Source organism: Sceloporus undulatus, chromosome 4, assembly GCF_019175285.1.
Source record: "Sceloporus undulatus isolate JIND9_A2432 ecotype Alabama chromosome 4, SceUnd_v1.1, whole genome shotgun sequence".
Classification (NCBI taxonomy): domain Eukaryota; kingdom Metazoa; phylum Chordata; class Lepidosauria; order Squamata; family Phrynosomatidae; genus Sceloporus; species Sceloporus undulatus.
This window is the reverse complement of record NC_056525.1, coordinates 198233-213017: the sequence shown is the minus strand read 5'-3', so window position 1 is coordinate 213017 and position 14785 is coordinate 198233. Positions and strand designations below refer to the sequence as shown.

Below are 14785 nucleotides of genomic sequence, written 5' to 3'. Positions count from 1 at the left end.
GAGCTGTCTGGTCCTCCAATTCTGCTGTCCTGAGTAGAGGCAGAGCAGTCTGCTTGCTTGCTTGCTTGCTTGGGGGCGGCTTCCCACTCAACTTGGGGACACACACACACAGGACAATGGGGACGGGGGAACAAGTTCCAGCCCTGGACCCTTCCTGAGCATGGAGACAGGGAAGGGCAGGGAAAGAAGATGACATGGGTGGAGACGGCACAGGCCAAATCTGTGGCGCTCCCACAGCAGCCCCTTCCCCGGGTGCCCCCTCCTTCCAGAGCACCTGAGGCTAAGGGAGACCTCCTGCCTTCCTCTCTGTAACAAGGGCAGCAGCACTGCTTTGGAGAGACAGTGTGGGTTCTTTTGCATGGTGCCCCCCCCCCCCCCCAAGGAGGAAATGCCTCCTGCTGGACCACGCCGTCTGCTCGCTCGCGGGCGCTCCCCCCACCGGCAGAGCCCCCCCAATTTTTTGGGGGGGGGGGGGGCTTTTGGAAACGCCATTGTCAGAAACCTGTTCTGCACACCTCAGCACAGAGCAAAATCTACCATCATCTTTCTTCTGCTGGTCCCATGCTCCAGCAGTGACCTCACTTTGCTGGCCCCAGAGAAAGGAGCCCCCCAATGCCTGGGAAAAGCCTGGGGCTACCCACAGAAGGCCCAAAAGCCATCATCTGAACACAGTGCAGCATCTGCTGAAACACTAGCCAGCTGAATGCTTCAGGCAGCCATGGCATCCCTCTGCACTGGCTCCAGAAGGGGCCAAAGGTCCAGCCCTTCCCCTCCCTTGCAGTGGAAGGCCACCACCATCACCATGGGGCTCACTTGCAGCTCTTGGGGTGGGCTGGTCCATGGGGGTCCTGAGGGGTTCAGCGCTGGAGTGGGGCCTCTGCCAGCGCTTCCTCCCTGTCTTGGTGAGGCAGCAGCAGCAGCTCCAGGTCCGGTTCCTTTGGCGGCTTTGGGCCTTTCTGACCTGTGCAGAGAGAGCAAGGATAGTCAGCCAGCCCTGCCAGGCGACCCATCCTCTCTTCCTCCCAGGGGTTCAGCCATAAAGGCTGGTGAGTGTCCAAAGATGGAAGTAGGGTCCCCCCCCCCCCCCCCCCCCGCTCCCATTCCCAAGTCCCACTGCCCTTACCTTTGGCCCTTAAGGCCACATGAAGGGTGATCCCCAGGAGGCAGACAATGAAGCCCAGCCAGTTGAGGAGGCTGAGGTGGTCTCCCATCAGGTGGGTGGCCAGCAGCAGCGTGCAGACTTCCTGGAGGAATGCCGGGAGCCAAGTCAGAGCAATGGCAACAGAGGCAGGGGGAAGGAAAGGAGGGCCACTGCCCTTGGATGCCAAGGCGGGGAGGGGTCTTCCAGCATGGGCACAAAAGCCTTAGAACTGGGGACATACTCCTTCTTCCCTTGAACCCCCAAAGGACTGCAGCATCTCTGGGCACTTTAATTAACAGGCTTCACAAGACTGGGAAGGTCCCAAGGCAAAAAGTCCCAGGCAAAGAAGGGAATACAGTACCTTGAAGATCCCAGAGATGGAGAGGGCCAAGCTTGAGGTTTTGGAGACCAAGAGAAACTCGGAGAAGCCCAGCCCAAAGGCCAGGATGCCCCCCAAGGCCAGCTTGGCCAGGAGGGACATCAGGAGCCCAGCCTCGTGGAAACGGACGAGCTTCTCCGAAGTGGACAAAGGGAGGCCTACAAAGAGAGAGAAACCAGAAGGAGGAGCATGCGCCACCAGCAGCCATTCTGGGCAAAACCAGAGGACCCCGGAGGGCATGCTGGGCTCGGAAAGCACAACTTCCCAGCGATGTTGGCCAAAGAAGCTTCCCAGGCAAGGTGCTCGTGGGTCACAGCCTCAGCCACTGGCTCAGGAACAAAAGGAAGCGTCCAATGCTCCGGGGTCAGGAAGCCCTGCTCCCATCACTATGAGGCCAAAACTAGACAGGCCTTCTGGGGAATCCCAACCCAACAGTGGGCTGACCTAGCCTGGCATTGTTTCTATCGGTGGCACCAGATGCCTGTACAAACCCCGCAGGTGAGCCCCCCTATGCAGAGAGGGCAACGGGGCTTTCATGTCCCAGTCTGGAAGGGGATCCCCCCAAAGGCCATCTAGTTCAATCTCTCCAATGATTGGGGTCCAGATGTTCAGGTCTCTGATCCTGGAGGCAATAAAAAGCTTTCTGTTGGAGAAGAGAGGATGGACCAAGATTTGTTTCTATCTCTCCAGACAACAGGCACCAGAGCAATGGATTCAAACTACAGTAAAAGAAAAGAGATTCCAGCTCAATATGATGCTTCTGCCTCAGAGTCTGGTGGACTCTCTTTCTTTGGACATTCTTAAGCAGAAGATGGATGGCCATCTCTCAATGGGGTGCTTTGATTGAGAGTTCCTGCATGGCAGAAGAACGGGCTTGGACTGGATCAGGGCCCTTGGGGTCTCTTCCACTTCTACGATTCCTCATTTTCCTTCCTTCCTTCCTCCTAACAGCCAAAAGAGCTGGGCACAGAGAGTCTAACATCACCTTGGCCCACCCCACCCCACCCCAAAAGAAAGAAAACCTTTTCATTTGGGCTATGTGGCCGTCAATCACCCCCTTGGAAGCCTTTAAGGAGGCTATGAAGAATCCGGCAGCAGGCCTTTCCAGACTAGGCCCACCTCTATTTCCCTGCCTCCCCCCTCCACTCCTCTCCTTTTCTCCATCCCTTTTTCCATCCTCTCTGGTCCCTGCTATACATTTCTTTTTCACAAATCTTCCACTGATTTTAACTGTGATTTTATACTATTGTTTTAATATCTGTCTGGTTTAATCTCTTTTTAGTATTACTACGTTTTTATACTGGGGGGGGGGTAGGGATAGGGGTGTTAGAATTTTAACTGCATCCTCTTTTATTGTTGTAATCCGCTTGGATTCGAAGTGATTAGCTAGAATATAAATTATGATTATGATTACTATGATGTCCAAGGAGTTGATTCCCCTCTTTTCCCTCTTCCCAAGGGTTTCCCGCATGGCAGAAAGGGGTGGGACTGGGTGGGCCTTGCACTCTCTTCCAACTCTATGATTCCATGATTCCCTTTTCAACAACTTCTGGTTTTGCTCTTTCTTTCTCCCAGCTAGTTTCCTCTCTCTGCTTCTTAGGGCTAACCTCCCGGGGGAAAGGAGCCCCACGTTTGCCCTTGCTTTGGCGCGCGCTGAGTCAAGGAACGAATACAGACAACAAGGTTTAGAGAAAGCAGTTTCCAAAGGTTTTCAGAAACTGGACGCAGAATCGTGCAGCTCTTTGGGTGTCTGTTGGTGGACTGCGCCTCCCATCAGCCCCAACCAGCACGGCCGACACTGGGGCACGCTGCCACTTGCAGAGTGGCCTAGAACAACTCTGGGACTGCTTTTGAGAGCAGAAGCCTAAGACCCTTGATAAGGGAATCCTCAGCTGCCTAAGTGCTGGGCTGGCTCCAAACTGCCCTTCCGGAGTCTCCCTTTAATGATCCAAGCCTCCCTCCCCAAAGTGAGCGGAGCGGCCACTTGCCCTGTAGGCAGCCTGAATGTTTTGCCGCCCGCGTTCCCTTCTTTGCTGCTCAGGCTGCCTTTTCTCACCTGGAGCTTGCTCCTCTGCCCCCCAAACTCACCCTCAATGACAGCGAAGAGCGGGAAGAGACCGAGGAACATGGCCGGCTGGAGGTGGAACATGGTGTCTATGGGGTTCTGGAGCCCTGTGGGGTGGAGGGGCAGCCGGTCAAGGCGGGGGCCACGAGGGGCGCCCTTTGCTACCCTCCCGCCTGGCAGGAGTTCACCCACCAAGTTCATCCTTCTGGAGCAGGATCTGGGTCAGGGTCCATCGGATGCCCCCCAGGAAGGAGGCGCCCAGCACCAGCGCAAAGCCCTCTCCGTCGAACTGCACGGCTTTGTAGGTGAAGAGGAAGAGCCCCGCGGCGATCAGGACCACCACCAGCACCTGGGCCGCCCTCTGAGGGAGAAAGCGCCGGAGGGGCGATGATGGTCAGGAGGGCCGGACGTGGCCCGTGGGGCCCTCCTTGGCAGCCGGACCAGACCGGAGCCCCTCCCCGGACCCCCGGCGGAGAGCGTTACCGGCTCCTCCAGCTTGAAGACCAGGGAGAAGAAAAGGATGAAGAGGACGGCCGAGGACTTGGTCATGGTGTACCTGCCAAGGGCCAAGAAGGGGGCGGTCAGGCCGGAGGGAGCCCCACGGAGGGCGGCCCTGGCCCCACCAGCCCCCCCTTCCCCCAGCGCTACTCACAGGGAGACCGTGACGTAGAGGAAGCTCCAGTTGCTGAGGCCGACGTCCAAAGCGGTGGAGAGGGCTGCCGGGGCAGAGAGAGGGTCAGGGCATCCGCAGAGTCAGGTAGGCTGCCCTGCGAGAGGAGGCTCTCCCTCGTGGGACTCACCTGTGGGAGCCACCTGGCGCAGGTAGGCGCCCCAGGGAAGGAGCGGGCGGCCCGGGCGCCAGGAGGCGGAGGAGGAGGAGGAAGAGAGGCCCTTCCCGCCGCGGCCCCTCCTGGCCAGCCCCGAGAGCAGGAAGATGACCAGCAGGTGCAGCAGCGTCATGAACAGCGGGAAGGAGAAGCTCTGCCGGCGGAGAGAGAGGGAGAGGGAGAGGGAGAGGTCAGTGGGGCCGGGGCTCCCTCCTCCCTCCTCCGGCCCCTCGGGGCCCCTCGCCCGCCCACCTTCAGGAGCCACTTGTTGTAGAAGGTGATCCCGATGGAGAAGCCGTAGTAGAGCAGCACCAGGCCCGCCACGCCCGACCCGCGGAGCAGCAGGAAGGGGAGGCCCACGCCTCCGCCTCGGACCCGCTCCGCCGCCGCCGCCGCCGCCGCCGCCGCCGCCCCCGCCCCCCGGGAGCCCATCGCCCGACAGACACGGAGCCGGAGCCAGAACCCCAGAGGAAGCACAGCGCATGCGCCCCGAGCACCACTTCCGCCTCCTTCGGCGCCGGCTCCGATTGGACCGCGCAGAGCCGCCGCCACGCGAGACACGTGGACTTCTCTCCGGAAGACGGGGCGGGGCTTCCCCGGGGGCGTGGCCCGAAGCGGAGGCCGGAAGTGGCTCCTCGCGGTGCGAAATACAAGCCCCGAACCGAACGCCGCCGGAAATGTCAAGCTTCGCTGCTTCCGAGTCCTGCTCCGAGCGGAGGAAGGCCTGGCCGCCCCTTGGCCCTCCTTCCTCCGGGGACGAGGCAGGAAGAGCCCGCCCCGGGCCCCTCAGCGCCCTCCTCCTCCTCCTCCTCGGTGTGAGGACCAGGCGGAGTCCGGTCTTAGGGATGGCCAGCGGGGGAGAGGGCCTAAGGCTTTGCATCCGTCCCACCAGCAGCAGCCAGGCCCACCCCAAAGACCCCGGGGAGACGGGGCAGCAAAGAACCAGGCGCCACTCGGGAGGAAGGAAAAGAGGCGGCTTTAATTGCAATGGCTAATTAGGTGGGGGGGGGCTGTGGTGGTCCAGGTCCAGCCTGGCCATGGACCCCCCTTCTGACAGAGAGAGAAAGAGAGACGGGGGGGGGGGGGGGGGGGGGCTTCTGCGGCCAATCCTCCCAGGGATGGAGGCGGTCCAGAGGGGGGCCAGGGGGCTTCTCTCTCTCAGCAGACCGCTGGCTGCTCTACATTAGCCCCCCAAGGAGGGAGGGAGGCAGCAGGGCTCCCTTGCAATGTCCAAGGCGAGAAGGGTCTTCCTGGCCAGCCAGGGCCCAGACCGGCGGCTGCCCAAGGTCCTGCTGAGGCCCCCGATGGCCAGCCAGACGGACGCTGCCCGCTGCCTCATCCGTAGTGGTAGACGAAGTCGTAGCTGCTGGGCTCCTTGGGGACGGGCGGAGGGGCCTCTGGGATGGGGACGTTCTCCAGGTCCAGCAGCCGGAGCTTCATCTCCATGCTCAGCAGGGTGTCCAGGTCGCTCTTGGTCAGGTCGCTGGCCATGTCCTTCCCCACCAGCGCATTCAGGCCATCCACCCAGATACAGTACTGCAGGAGAGGAGAGGAGAGGAGAGGAAGGGGCGGCCGGATCAGGGCCCAGGCCAGGAGGAGGAGCTTTCCACTGGACCGCTTCCTCCTGCCCAGCTGGCCAAGCCATTGCAGAATCAGACTCCCCCTCTTCTCCCCAAAGGGCATCCAGTCCAGCCCTGTTCTGCAATGCAGGAAGACAGCACCTGTATGGATCTTAATATTAATATTCACCTCGTATTTGTTGGGTGCAATGAAGTTCAAGGTCTCATCTGGGTCATAGAGGATGGAGAAGGCCAACTCCAGCGCCTCCTGGGGTGCATTGGGGAGGGCCAGAAGATCAAAGAAAAGGGATGGGGGGGGGAGAGAAGGCCATTATCAACAGGGCTGGGCTGACTAGATGGCCACCCGGCCAAGACCCCTCCCCGACTCTGCCAGTACCTTGTTCTGCTTGAGGGCTCCCTTCTCTTTCATGTGGGGACAGTCTTTCCCCGTGAGGATGGCCTTGATGTCTGCAACAGGGACTAAGAGACACAGGAAGGGAGCACAAGAGGTCAGGGGCAGCCCTTCTCACCGCAGCACCAGGAGGACCCCAGTGGCAGCAGAGTCCAGGCAAGCCTGTCTGGACCCACTGTTCCCCAGGCAGGGGCTGTCCTTGGCACTCTGCCATGGGGCCAGAAGGCTGCCTGCCCTCCCAGCCTGGATCCCTCTCCCCCCTCCCACTACCCATCCGCACATACTCTTCTCCTGCAGCGACTCGAAGGTGACTTCTCCTTGGGCACTATCCTCCAGGTCCCCGTAGTGCAGCACCTTGTGGTTGAGGGCCAGGCGGCAGTACCAGAAGCGCTCTGCAGCGATACAATGCCCTGCTCAGTCAGCCGGCATAGGGTCAGCTCAGAGACCAAAGGGAAGGGCAAAGAAGCATCCTTTCCCCACCTTTCTCAGGTGTCGCCCCTTCCTGCCCAGGTGTGTCTGTATGTGAGAGGGGGGGCAGCCGGCTACCCTTCCGAACATGCTTAGTTGGGGGGGGTCCTGTACTCAGCGCACCTCTCATACACCAAAGCTGCCTGACCCCCACCAAGCCCCCTCCCCATCCCACCTTGCCTCCTCCGATTGCCAGTCTTGCGGAAGCTGCTCCCCTCACAGAGGCGGTTCAGGCGCTGTTGCTTGATGAGCTCCAGGATCTCTGGCTGGATCTTCTGCCGCAGCTCTCTGAGGAAGGGGGGAGGGGGGGGGGGGGGGGGGGGTGAGAGCTCCACCATCAGGAACTCTCTCCCCCTAGAAGCAAGGGGGCAGGGGGTGTCTCCTTGCCCCTCAGAGGCCACCTTCGCCTCCCATTCCCTGAGGAGAGACTTACATGATGGGTGGGGACTGGAAGTCATCTTGGCTCATTCGCTCTGACTGTCGCAAGCGCAGGATCTCCGAGTAGCTCAGGCTGCGCAGCTTGCTCTTGAACTGGTCCAAGGAGCTGGGCTTGGAGGGCAGGGCCCGAGTGATCTGCTCCCGCACCACCTGCATCACCTGCCAGAAAGGTGGAGGGGCACAGCGGCTCAGCCTTTGTATCCAAAAGCCAGTGGCAACGGCAAACAGGGCAGGGCAAGAGGAGGCCCGCAGAGGCAGAAGCAGCACCACCAACACTAGCAGCAGCAGGCTGTGCCCCTCCATGACTTAAAACCCCCACCTCACCCCCTAGGCCAGTCCTCTTCTCCCTGCCATAGGACCCCTTTCACCTTGTTGAAATCCTCTGCAGTGGCTCGCATCTCCTTCCAGGTCTTGTTGACCAGCTGGATGCAAATGGCAAAGAGCTCCTCGAAGGCCCGGTCGTGAGTGAAGAACATGGGATGGTAGTCGTTCCGGCCCTCGTTGGCTTTACAGAGAAGGAGGGAGAGGATTGTTAGAGTGACCAGGTACAAGAGCCAGTGGATGACGGACGGGAAGGTGGCTGCGGCCACAGCTTCAGCAGCATATGCAGGAAGGGAAAGTGGCACAGGTATGTTACAGCTGTGATTCAGATCCTTGGGAACCTCGTTCCTTCATTTTTCAAAATGCACTTCTATCCCATGGACAAAAAAGATAAGAGGCCTGCTATGGATTTCCTGGGCCACACAGAAACCACAGAGCAAGAACCCCTGCCGCCCTTAGTGTGGCTTGGCTGCAGCTTCACACAGGAGCCCCTGCCTCTCCCCATCGTCATCGTCATCATCAGAAAGTCCAGAATAAAAGACATGAAAGCGACTGAAGCTGAGAACAGGCAGAGGGCCCAGACCCCAGGCTCCCTCTAATCCAGACCCACAGACCCCTTCCTCAACCCATCACCCCCAGGGACATCCAACGGCAGAAAGGTACAGTAACTGGCTGGAAAGTCCAGGAAACCCAAAGGCCTTCTGCAAGTCTGGTGTGTTTTTTACAAAAGCATTCTGAGAAATAAGTTGCATGTGAACGGACTGGAAAGGGCACCAACCAGTTAGGGAACAGGAGGAAACCCACAGTGGGGTTCTTTTCGAAAGTGGACATTTGCCTGATGGGGAATGGTCAGTTTTAGAAAGGCCAAAACGTATTAACAGCACAGTATAGAAAGTAGAATATAAAAATCTCTCTTGAAAGAAACAGAAGGAGGAAAAAACAGGTAGACATGCAGATACTTCAAAAGCAAATGCATAAATCTTCTGACTAAAGCACCACACTTTTTGCTCTCTCATATTCTCTTAAGGGGCAGCTAAAAGCTGCCTTTCTGTTCCAGGAAGATAAGGCCATCTCTGGTTAGGAGATGACACCATTACCTCCTCCTGCTCCTGGCCTCCCAAGGGTCTCCTCTGCCTTGCCCTTCCTGAGGGTCAGACGGAAGAGATCCCCATGCCTCCCCTCATCCCTGTAGACAGAACCCAGGAATCAGCCAGGGTTGGGTGGGCAATAAAAGCCTTGTCAAGGGGAGGGCCTGCGAGGGCTGGGAAAGAATGGGATGCTTCAACTCCCAACCAGGGCTCAGTCCTGGCTCAGGCACCACAGGCATGCTATTCCTGGGGAGGGGGCTCTCCGCTGCCCCCTCCTCACCTACCTCTGTGCTCCAGGTCCCTGCGGTGCCCAACCCCGGCCCACTTACGGAGCTCTCCAACCTGCAAGATTTCACACAGCATCTTGGTCAGCTCGATGGCACTGCGCCCAAAGGGACACTCGTGCTTATCCTCCCGGCTGCTGTTCTCCAGAACAATCTGGAATGGGGGGGGAGAGCATGAGGGAGGGAGAAGGGTCCAGAGGGAGGCTCCTCCCTACAGGTACCTCCCTGCTTTCCTCTCTCCTTTACCCGGATGTAGGTATCCTGATGAAACTTGGCCAAGTACAGCATGTTATCCAAGGCCAGCATCCCGGGTGGGGTCTGGGTGAAGTCCAGGGCAGGATTGATATGGTTCTGGGAGTGACAAGAGCACAGAGAAAGTGACTGAGGGCAAGGGAGCAGCTCCTCTATCAGCAAGGCCCAGGCTCTCACCGAGGCAGCCCTCCCAGAAGCCCAGCCCAGCCACCTACTGTGAAGCCCAACATCTTGTAGTCCTTGGTGTAGAGGGCCTTGCGCTTCTCCACTCCGCCTCCAGGGATGATGCTGTTGCTCTCAGACTCGGCGTCAAAGGCAATTCTCCGCAGTTCAAAAATGATGTCCCGCTGGGCCTGAACCGGAAGCCAGGAAAAGAGGCCGCACATGAGCAGCTGCACACAGAGCAGGGGGCGGCCGTCCTGCCCTGCTCTCCCCATGAAAAGGGGCCCCCTGCCAGTCACCTGGTCACTAGGGTCCATCTTGGTCATCATCCGCTCCTCCAAGAGGTTGAAGGTCAAGACTTGTAGTACGTAGAGCTGGTGGGCCATCTCCGTTTTGATGGGCCGGTTCCCTCGGATCACGTGCTGCTCCACCCAGGCAGACGGAGGGAGGGAGGAAGAAGGAATGAGGAGGAGAGAAACTGCAGAGCTCCCCACCTCCACCAGGCCCAGCTGCTCCCAGGGCTGCAAACGTGCCCAGACACTGCCATGCATGTCCACAGTCCTGAGTCGTCTGGCGGGAGAGAGGGAACACAAACCCCTCTGTGCCCAGGATGGGGATGCCCACACCTGCTTGGCCTGGCATGAGACCTAACAAAGGGTGACAATTGAGCAATGCCGAGTTTCCCCACCAAGTTCTTCTAAGCTTTTGAGAGATGAGATACATGTGGCACCAAAAGCCTAACACTGATGGCATGTTTCAAACACATGTGCTCACACGCACAGGACTGAGACTCACCGTCAAGATGATGGAGCGCAAGTGCTTCTGGGCAAAGGCGTTCGCCATCTCCTACTCCAGGTTCAGAGAGGAAAGAAAGGAAAGGGAGCCAAGGGGGCGGGGGAGAGAGAAGAGGGGTTCTGGTGGGTGGCCCTGCTGGACACTCTATTCCAAGCACAGGCCACACCCTCTCATCCAGGTGCCCACTGCCAAAAGTCACAGCAGCTGCAGGAGGAAGGGGACAAGGAGAAAACGAGGCCAGGCTTTGCTGCGCCAAACTGGGTGACTCCAAAATTCATCTGGTCCAGCCTGGTCTGGCAGCAGCTCCAACGCTCACAGGCACAACACTCCTGACCCATTGGGGACCTGCGGGACCCCTTGCTCCCAGGAAGGACATGGCAGCCCTCCTCTAACCATGCCCTCCTACACTGCCAAGCAGAAAGGAGTCCTCCTTTGCCACCAGACAAGATTTAGCAGGAACCGACCAAAAGCAAGGGAACGGGGGGGGGGGGCAGGAGGCTGGGAGCAGAGCAACAGGGGAACACCAGCTCTTGTGGGCCCCTCCTTGATTTTTACCAGCAACTATTTCCTTCTGCGTTTCAGCTCCCAGAACAGCATCCCCCTGCCCTGCCTGCCTCTGACTAAAGCTGCTGACCCAGGAGCATGAGCAAGGCAGCCCAGGCAAGGGAGGAGGATGTGCAAAGCAGCCCACCTTCTTCCACCTCTCTACCACCAGCAGAAGCATCTACTTACAGTGCAGGGCAAGTCTAGCGGGTGAAGCAGCTTGTCCTGCCGACAGAAAGCAGAGAGGCACAAAGAGAAGCCGGTGGAGCTGGAGCTGGTTCTGTTTGCGTGGGGAGAATGCTCACACAGGACAGTTAGTGGAGACAGGCAAACAGTGACGAGGGAGGACACAGTCAGCCACCAAGATCCCCAAAGGCTTCTCCCTCCCCAACACCGCAACAGATACTGCCTGACAACAGCCCCTCCCCTGCAGAGACATAAAAGATGAGTGGAGAAGAACGCAATGGAGGGGGGCACTCACCTGCCTCTTATCCTCAGGGGCCTTCAGGAAGAGAGCGTTGATCAAGGCAATAGCGTACGTCTGAATCTCCTGGTTGGAGCTGTAGGAACACATAGAGAGAGGGAAGGTGGTTTCCCAGCTGTTTGGAGGGGAGCTGAATCACCCCACCCTGGAAGGGCCTTTACCGCGAAGGCCTGTGGCAATGGGAACTGGGAGGGATGGATTCAGCGACACTCACACCTGCAGGTAGGAGATGAGCTGCCCCACGGTGATCTCCTCTGCAACCTTCTGGTAAAGGCTTTGGCTGTTGAGCACCACACTCTCCAGGATGGCCAGGGAGCGCTGCAGGATGGAGACGTCCACCGTAGGCTGGCTCACATACCCTGCGATCTGCAGGAGGTGGGGGCAAGGCTGCTCAGGGCAGAGCCTGTAGCCAACTGTCCATGCTACTGTCCCCTCCTCAGCTCAATAAGGCGGTTTGCCAGCACCTCCGCCAACCCCCTCCTTCCCTGTACCTGCTTGATGAAGGAGATGGAGAGCATATCCCAGGAAACAATGCTGTGGTCCATCAGCTCAAGGAAGGCTGTCAGGGTGAATGCCAGCATCTCGCTGTAGCTGCAAGAGGAGACAAGGCTGGGATCTCTCAGCTGGGCACTCCTTTTCCTTGACAGCTGCTTAGCATAGCAAGACATCCCCTGGCATACATGCATGCCAGGCAGCTAGCCTGCCTCTTGCCCAGTCCTCAGGTGAATATTCTCCAAAATATTCAACGCTACTTCAGAAGCCCCTGAGGCCAGGAGGTGCTAATGGTGCTGGTATATGCTGCAAGGCCAATGCTAGCCCTGCATAGCTGGGCTTTGAAATGATCCACTCCTACCTCTTTGAAGGCTCATGACTTCCTTGGCTGTCTAAGACCATGAACTGAGCCAGTGCCCAGCAGCAGTTGCTGGCCCCCACCCAGGAAAAAAGGCAGCCTCAGAACCCAAAGAAGGGAAGGAAAGATCTAGTCCTGATACCCCTGCCCTCTTTGCCCACCTAGTCCAAAGCATGGGGGCACTTCAGGAGGGCTTCTGCCACAGAGCTCTCTACTGAGGGAGCCAGGCATGGGCAACCAATGGGGAGCAACTAGACGTGGTCTGTCCCCAAAACAGGAGACCAAACCAGGCTGACAAGGGACAGGCAGCAGCACTGTGGCATGTCTGCAGGAAGAGGCACTTACTGGGAGAGGAGCTTGGTGCCACTCTCCACCAGGCGGGTGAGCACCGTGATGCCCTCCATGTTGATGAACTCAGTGGCAAAGGTCACATCTGCAGAGAGCTTGGCCAACTCCTTCATGGCCTCTAGCCGAGCCTCCATGTTGTGCGACTGGGTCCGGTCCAGCAGCTGGCGTGCGGCTCTGGACTGGGAGAAGGGGCAGTGGCTAGTTGCTGTCCTCTGGCGCATCCCCCGATGGGGCAAAAGGCCAGGTCCCATAAAGGGAGAGCAGCCGCTCAGCCAGCCAGCCAGCCAAGGAGAGGGGCTCTGAGCACCCCTCGGGACAGAAAGAGAGCCCCGCCCCACCCCACCCCACCCCCGGGGATCCAGCGGCCTCCCATCAGCAGGCTACCGGAGAGACTGCCAGCTGCAGGATGGTCCCGTTCTTGATGTCACACCGGGTCTACAAGGCAAAGATACAAAAGGGCCCTTAGCAGAACGGCAGGGAGAGCCGTGGGGCAGGGCTCCTGGGGCCGATTCCTTCAGGTTCCAGCAGACAAAGTGGCTGGAGGTGGGGGGGGAGTCCATTTGCCAACCCCGACCCTGGTCTGTGGGGCAGGAGGAGGCGGCCCAAGCCCAAGGCAGGCAGGCAGAGCGACTGGCAGAGCCCCACCTGCTCCGTGATGTAGAGCTGGGGCCCATCCGCAAAGCGGAGCGAGTAGTTCTCTGGGCTGGGCAGCGACCATCTGGAAGAGAAAGCCAGAGAGGGGCATGGAGGTTCCCCAGAGCCGCCCCATTCCTTCCAGGGAGGGCAGGGGGCCCAGGGCCCAGCCAGGAGCCTCTCTGGGGCCCTCACTCACCCGTCACAGACCTCCTTGACGACGGAGGACAGGGGCCGCTTCTGCGGAGAGAAAGGCAAGCCAGGCTCAGCAGGAGGCCTGAGGGGCCCCTGGCCCTGCGGACCCCAGAGGGCCCCTGGCCCCTCAGGCTCACCTGGTCCATCTCCAGCAGCTGGGCGTTGGCCCCCGGCCACTCGACGGCCACCTTGACCACGTCCGAGGGGGGCGGCATCCCTCCAGGCCTTGGCTCCAAGCTCCAGCTCTGCCGGGGGGGGACGGGCCCCGGGCCGGGGCCTGGGCAAGGAGAGGCCTGCCTCCAGCCGCCCAGAGAGGGGCCCAGGACGCCCCCTGGCCCGGCCTCCTCCTCCTCCTCGCCCTGGGACCCGGGGCCCAGGCCCTCCCTCCTGGGCCTTGGGCCCTTCGCTTGGCCTCTCGGCCCAAGGAGACCCTCCCAAAGGGCCCCAGCCGCGGACCAGGACCCCTCCGGACCCTCGCAAGGAGCGCCGCCTGGGGCCTCTACGGCCAAGGCCCTCCGGGGGACTCCCGTTGCCAGGCGACGGACGAGGAGGACAGACCTGGGTCCCTCCCTCTTACCGGGGTTCGGGGGGGGTCCCGAGTCTCCTCTCCGCCGACGCCTTCTCCTCCCTCGCTGCCTCCGTCCTTCTCTCTCTCCTGTCACTCAGCGCCAGCGCCCGGACGCCATTGGCTCTCGCGGAGGGAGGCCGAGCCCTGTCGCCCGGCAACCCGCCCCGCCGCCATGGAAACAGATGGGGTCGGCGCACACGGCCACGCCCCTCAAGGCCACACGCAAAGGCGCTGCGCCGTTACCTGGGCGACGCCACGCCCCTTCCGCCCGGCCGGAAGGTCCGTCCCTTGTCCTGAGAGGCGCCGGAAGCGCTGTCGGGGGACCCTTTCGAGGAGAGGCAGCTTCCGCTTCCGGCCAGGAGAGAGCGCGTCTAGGCTGCGTGAGGCGGCGGGAAGAAGGAAGAAGGAGCGAAGGGAGAGCAGAGCGGGAGCGCAGCCGCAGCCATGGCGAGTGCCGTCCTCCCGGGGCTGGGGGCCTGGGCTCCCCCTCGGAGGCTGACCGGCTCTTCCTCTCCTTCTCTCCCTTGCAGACGGTGGGGAAGAGCAGCAAGATGCTGCAGCACATCGACTACCGCATGCGGTGCATCCTGCAGGACGGGCGCGTCTTCATCGGGACCTTCAAGGCCTTCGACAAACACATGAACCTCATCCTCTGCGACTGCGACGAGTTCCGGAAGATCAAGTGAGGACGCCGGGGTCAGGGGTCAAGGGTCACGAGGGAGGGAGGGAGGGACAAGGGCCCTTCGTTGAGTCAGCAGCCGCCCTCCGCCAGGACCCCCGGCGCCCCCTTCCTGCCTGGCCCACGAGGAGCAGACATGCGCCCTCCCTTCCCTCTGGCCTTTCTCCATCCCCCTCCTCTGAGCCTCCAAGGCCTTGCCTCCAGGACACTGGCCTCGATCCTCCTCAGCCCTTGTGGCCATGGATGCCCCTTTGTCTTTTCCCCAGCAGGCAGGCTCCCTCCCTTCGGCCAGAG

At 60.2% G+C, this 14785-nt stretch overlaps 3 protein-coding genes across 8 annotated transcripts in view; 1 reads left to right on the top strand and 2 right to left on the bottom strand.

Annotated features, from left to right (window-relative positions):
* Positions 1-466: 466 nt before the first annotated feature.
* SLC35C2 (solute carrier family 35 member C2) lies at positions 467-4917 on the bottom strand. 2 transcript variants are annotated; one of them, XM_042462185.1, is made up of 9 exons: positions 4665-4917; positions 4386-4566; positions 4238-4301; positions 4069-4141; positions 3778-3946; positions 3609-3692; positions 1503-1678; positions 1124-1244; positions 467-961 (listed from the first exon to the last, which is right to left on the bottom strand). In XM_042462185.1, exons 1-9 carry the CDS (start codon positions 4842-4844, stop codon positions 858-860), a joined length of 1152 nt encoding a protein of 383 aa, XP_042318119.1. In that variant the 5' UTR covers positions 4845-4917; the 3' UTR covers positions 467-857. The 2 variants fall into 2 exon arrangements, with proteins under 2 accessions (XP_042318119.1, XP_042318120.1); XM_042462186.1 differs by having other exon boundaries at positions 4238-4304; positions 4665-4870.
* A 455-nt stretch (positions 4918-5372) lies between these two features.
* On the bottom strand, positions 5373-14151 carry ELMO2 (engulfment and cell motility 2). 5 transcript variants are annotated; one of them, XM_042462180.1, is made up of 22 exons: positions 13822-14074; positions 13382-13489; positions 13249-13289; positions 13062-13134; positions 12801-12851; positions 12414-12595; positions 11710-11809; positions 11433-11584; positions 11216-11294; positions 10924-10959; positions 10192-10242; positions 9696-9818; positions 9450-9587; positions 9229-9333; positions 8983-9136; positions 7658-7794; positions 7285-7448; positions 7027-7139; positions 6668-6775; positions 6369-6451; positions 6162-6239; positions 5373-5948 (listed from the first exon to the last, which is right to left on the bottom strand). In XM_042462180.1, exons 2-22 carry the CDS (start codon positions 13457-13459, stop codon positions 5748-5750), a joined length of 2247 nt encoding a protein of 748 aa, XP_042318114.1. In that variant the 5' UTR covers positions 13460-13489; positions 13822-14074; the 3' UTR covers positions 5373-5747. The 5 variants fall into 5 exon arrangements, 4 of the variants coding, with proteins under 4 accessions (XP_042318114.1, XP_042318117.1, XP_042318115.1 ...); XM_042462183.1 differs by having other exon boundaries at positions 9028-9136; positions 13822-14066; XM_042462181.1 differs by lacking the exon at positions 10924-10959.
* Positions 14127-14785, top strand: part of SNRPB (small nuclear ribonucleoprotein polypeptides B and B1) — a 3763-nt gene continuing 3104 nt past the window's right edge. The window contains exons 1-2 of the mRNA XM_042462187.1: positions 14127-14259; positions 14343-14494. Of these exons, the coding sequence (XP_042318121.1) occupies positions 14257-14259; positions 14343-14494 (155 nt within the window). The 5' untranslated portion in view covers positions 14127-14256. The remainder of the gene's footprint in view (positions 14260-14342; positions 14495-14785) is intronic.